The 5,158-nt window shown below is 45.8% G+C and overlaps 1 protein-coding gene across 1 annotated transcript; it reads right to left on the reverse strand.

The window, feature by feature from the left end:
* Positions 1-3,558: 3,558 nt before the first annotated feature.
* Positions 3,559-4,744, reverse strand: LOC127306240 (MYB-like transcription factor ODO1). Its single transcript, XM_051336865.1, has 2 exons — positions 4,394-4,744; positions 3,559-4,300 (listed from the first exon to the last, which is right to left on the reverse strand). The coding sequence occupies exons 1-2, from the start codon at positions 4,654-4,656 to the stop codon at positions 3,766-3,768; spliced, it is 798 nt and encodes a 265-aa protein (XP_051192825.1). The 5' UTR covers positions 4,657-4,744; the 3' UTR covers positions 3,559-3,765.
* Between the last annotated feature and the right edge of the window lie 414 nt (positions 4,745-5,158).

The raw sequence follows: 5,158 nt of genomic DNA on the forward strand, positions 1-5,158 counted from the left end.
TTTATGAGACTTGTTTTGTTTATTTTACACCGACCACAAAAAATATCGGGTTTTCACGAAACTGTATGAGCGCACATAGATTGTTGAGATGTAAATTTTTTTGACAATTAGAAGTATGTTTTTTGGATGGAGGGAGCATATACACCCAAGAGCCGAATTGAATTTCCGCTTTATTACGTCTATTCACTCATTCTAGCGACAAGTATAGTAGGTTGGAGTAGTAGTAGTATAAAACGAAGATTCTACTCCAGAAAAGGATAAATGACCTAAATCTCCTGATTAACCTCGTGTTGACACAGCAGTGAGTCAGTGACACGCGCCTAGCACCCTACGCAAATAGGGACACAAGAGGTGACATGGTCATGACGCCACGCTGAGGTCACGCCGATAGACATTGGCGCAGGAGATCGAGTGCAGCAACTGCTGCAACGATCAGCAGATGTGGGGGCGCCCAGCTTAGCTGGGGACATCAGCTTTTCCCAAAGCCCACTTCCCGGCACATCACCTTCCCGTCGGGCATATCTGTCGGTCACGCGCGCGCGTGCCAAGCGAAAGCTAGTCGGCGGCGACGCGCCGATCCGGCTGTCCCTCCTCCCCTCTCCGGCCGGGCTCCGCACGGCGCCGGCGAGTGACCGGGCACCTACCGGCTGACGGCTGACGACACGGCCTCGGGAAAAGGTTGATGCCGATATATCGACCGGGGAACAGTGCGTCTACGATAGTGGTTTCTGGTTCTTTCACTCCCTTAAACTTTTTTTTGTAAATGGGTGCTATGCACCACATAATCCTAAAATTCGTAATAATTTTAAAAATTGAAAAAACCGAATCCCCCTAAAAGTAAAAGATGATCAAGTATTATACCCGTATAAAAAATATTTGTGCTCCAAATGGTTCCCGCGGTATGCTGGGCAAAAAAGACAAATTTACAACGAGTATAGCGTGGATAGTACATGGACATCGGGATTTTCGATTTTGTCTTTTTTACCTAGGATACAATAAAAGTAATTCCCTCGCAAAATATGTTTATACACGTATAATATTTGGGCATCTTCGGTTCTCAAAAGGATGCGGATTTTTAAAACTTCTTTTGAATTACTATTTTTTTGATGTACCGGATGATTGGCACCCATGAGCGTGGATGTATTTTTTCATGTATGTTCTCCGTTAGGGATTATAAGGCTCGATGGCTAATTTGCTAAGACAAAAAAAACTCCATAACTCAGCTTATTAATTATTGCATGTACCAATAGTTTCACATGAGAGAAGAGAGATAGAAAAACAGAACATGCATTGAGAGAGAGAGAGAGAGAGTACAATAAATAAGACGAATCTTATACTGTATAACAATTTTCAAAAGCTCATAGACCTTATAATCCCTAACACATGGAGTACAATGGAAGGATTAGGGACATGCTTACACAGTTAAATCGGTTATGCTTATTTCTAAATTAAGTGCTTAATTACTCCTTCATCCATTTCAGAATAATTGTCACGGATTTGTCTAGATACACATATACGTCAAAATTAATGTGTCTAGATAAACATGAATTTAAATAAATCAGTGATACTTATTTTGAAATGGAGGAAGCATCTGTCTTGAATAAATAAGCACCAGTGATTGACAAAAATAAGTTTGCTTTTGTAAGCATATCTCTTAACCACCTTGCATTACACCAAATGCAAGTATTTTCTCTCTCTCTCTCACTCGTCACCGCGTTAGTACACGCACAAAGTTTAGAAAAATAGTTAAGTGTTTACTGTTTACTCCTAGTATTTGTTCTTACGTTATATTTTATTTATTGCATGCCACGTTTTGTTTCTAGAGTTTTTATGTTGTGCCAAATTTTATCTCATTTAGTCATTTGCCCCACAAGGCAGACCGATGAGAACAATGAGTCAACTGCTCACTAACAAACATAATACCTCCACAGGGTGTCCCATTGAGGAGTAGTTAAACGAGTATTTAGTATTGAGTAAGTAGTATAAATTTAGTCAAATGTAAAAAAAGTAAGTTTGACCAATATATGAAAGAAAATGTCAATATCTACAATATCGAGTAAATACACTACAGACATATATTTATGGTGGATGATCTACTGATATTTATTTGGTACCATAAATATTGATATATATTTTATATATCATTGTTCATGCTTTTATAAGACTTTGACTTTTGGCTAAATTTATATATCCCCTCCGTCTAGAAATAAATTATTTGGATATGTCTAGATTCGCATGGGTAGATACATGAAAATCTAGATAAATCCGAGTTAGTTATTTCCAGACGGAAGAATTGGAACGGTCTACAGTTTCATGTTGAAAATATTTCGCCTGGCGATCCACTCTTCAAGGAAAAAATAAAAGTAAACATGCTCATGACATATGTCACGATGTCAATCTTTCATGTCCAAGAGGTAAAAGAACATGCATATTGTTTGGAAAGTGGAGTGTTATCTCGATCTCAACAAATTCTTCCGATAACGGAACCTGGGATCCATCCTGGATATGGGATGAGCCTTTTTCTTAGTGGGAAATGAGCTCGGGAAAGAAAGTAGACCAAAAAAAATTGAGCCTAGCCTAAAAAGTGAGGATCCTATGAATCGCCGACTTGTGATAAACGTACTTTCTATGGAGTATAGTTTGCCACCTCATTCCACATGTAACTGGAGAGAATCTATGTCCTCTTGGTTTACTCGGTTAGCGGTTACTATCACTTTGTGAGAAGCCAAGAGCGAAAAGATGTGTTTGTTAGGCCAAAGGGCCAATTTTTGAAGAGAAAAACATCAAAGGGCAAAATCAAGGAGAATTTGTAATGATACATAATTTCGCGAGAGCAGGATTTTGTTCTTTTTGTGTCACCAATCTGTAACTTTGTAATCTATATCCCTTTTTTTGCCAAATGACATGAGCCAAAGGTTTTGGGTTCGTTTCAAAACACATCAAGGCTAATTATTGGTGAATAATGTCTCACTGGAAGGATACTTTTGCAGAACTGGCAAAGAGAAGGTTTGCGGTGACAAGGCTGCGGCTAGAAAAAAAAACAGGTTTGCAGAGTAGTGCTTCATGAGATGACTGTTTTTGTTGGAATTATGTACAACATTCCTTTTGTTCATTGAACCTTTCTTGTTACCCGATGGTTGCATGATCATATTAGCAAGAAACATTCAGAAATTAAGTATAGTGGGTGCTAAAGAACAGTACTCACAATGCTTAATTCAGGCTGGTCCCGGAACTAGTGAGCTTTTCTTCCAGGGAGACTCTGCCGCAGTCTATCATTGGAGTGTGTGCACAAATACTATACTATCGCAATTCAACCATGCGCATAGAAAATGCTTTTCTTGACAAAAGGCTTAACTTTTCGCTTTCAGGATCGAATATGTTTATTGGTGCGAGTGGGAATGTTTGTTTTTTTGCGCGTGCGCGTGATCCTGTTACGATGTGTTAAACTATATATATACTCCCTTCATTCGTCAAAGATTGTCTAAGATTTATTAACATCTAAATTTCAATAAATCACAGACAACTTTCATGAAACGAGTGGGTGTCAATGGAATACAGTGACCATACGATTTTCACAAAACACACTGGCCATTTCTCCCATTCCTTATCAACAAGCAAGCATGCATGCATGGACACATGGACACGACGAATCTTCTCCTATGAAACCGAAGAAAACAGAGCACGGAGAGAGAGGAAAACAGAAGAAGGAAGGGATGAACCGAGGTGATCCACCTGACCCAAAATCTAACTCTAACCCTCAAACGATCACATCCACACTTCCTGGTCGAAGGCGACGTCGGAGCAATGGTCGAAGAGATCGACGCCAATGTCGCCGCCTCCGCCGCTGCCGGAGAAGATGCTGGCCCAGTCCATGTCGATGAGGGCGTCGACCTGGAGGAGGTCGAAGGGGTCGGGCCAGTCCACGGCGTCCGCGCCGCCGGGCGTCGCGACGGAGGCTGAGGCGGACGAGGAGGAGCAGGAGGACGGCGATACGGCAGCAGACGCGGAGGAGGCAGAGCAGGTGGCGCCCTGCTTCGGCTCCGCGTCCTCGTCTTCGTCGGCGCCGGAGCCGGCCGGTTCTTGAGACGAAGCCTTGGGCGGCTCGTCGCAGTGCGCGTGGTCGGGATCCGGCAGCAGGTCCTCGACGGGATCATCGGGGCGGGTGGCGCAGGGGACGACCGGCTGGTGGGTGACGGGGTCGAGGCCCATCTTCTTGAGCTTCTTCCTGATGTGGGTGTTCCAGTGGTTCTTGATCTCGTTGTCCGTCCTCCCGGGCAGCCGCGCCGCGATCTTGGACCATCTGGACACGCACCACGCAAAACCAGAATTCAGAATCCATCCACGAGGCTTGCGACATGCATGTTTGAGGAACAGCATGCATGGGAGAGCATACCTGTTGCCGAGCTCCGCGTGGAGATCAATGACGAGCTTCTCCTCGTCGTCGGAGAGGAGGCCGCGCTTGAGGTCGGGGCGCAGGTAGTTGGTCCAGCGGAGGCGGCAGCTCTTGCCGCACCGGAGCAGCCCGGCGAGCTTGGGGACGAGCCTCCAGCAGCAATGGCCGTGCGAGAGGAGGAAGGCGACGAGCTTCTGGTCCTCCTCCGCCGTCCACGGCCCCTTCTTCAGGCCCACCTTCGCGCAGCACGGCTGCCTGCCCATGTCGAACCTGCCTGGGACTGGGAATGGGGAGGCAGCAGCTGCTCGAGTCTCAAGGCGAGGCAAGGAGCGAGTAAAAGCGGCGGCCTTAATTTGGGAGCAGCGCGGGGGATAAATAGCTGCGGCCGGAAGTGGAAATGGGCCACGCGCACGTGTCAGAGGCCACTCGTACGTGTGAGTCTGCCTCTGACCTGATCTAACCCACCCGGATAACGGATGGATTTTGCATGGGCGCGTTTGGTAGCCTGCATCCCCTTTGGCTCGTATGGAGCGAGTAATTTTCGGTTCGTTTGGATGCCAGGGTTGAGCCGCGTTCTCGCATTAACCGGTTCTCAAAGCATCCCTGGGATAGGTCCTGGAGGAACGCTCAGAATGGCAGTTTCTCCGGGGCCACACCCGTTGCGGCCAGAAGCCTGCACGCATGGAGAAGGGAGGCGGAGACGCCGCGTCCCTTCGGGAACACGCGTCATAATTAGCCTCACTGCTCTCCTCTCCTTCCTCTCAC

This window comes from Lolium perenne, chromosome 6 (assembly GCF_019359855.2).
Source record: "Lolium perenne isolate Kyuss_39 chromosome 6, Kyuss_2.0, whole genome shotgun sequence".
NCBI classification, from domain to species: domain Eukaryota; kingdom Viridiplantae; phylum Streptophyta; class Magnoliopsida; order Poales; family Poaceae; genus Lolium; species Lolium perenne.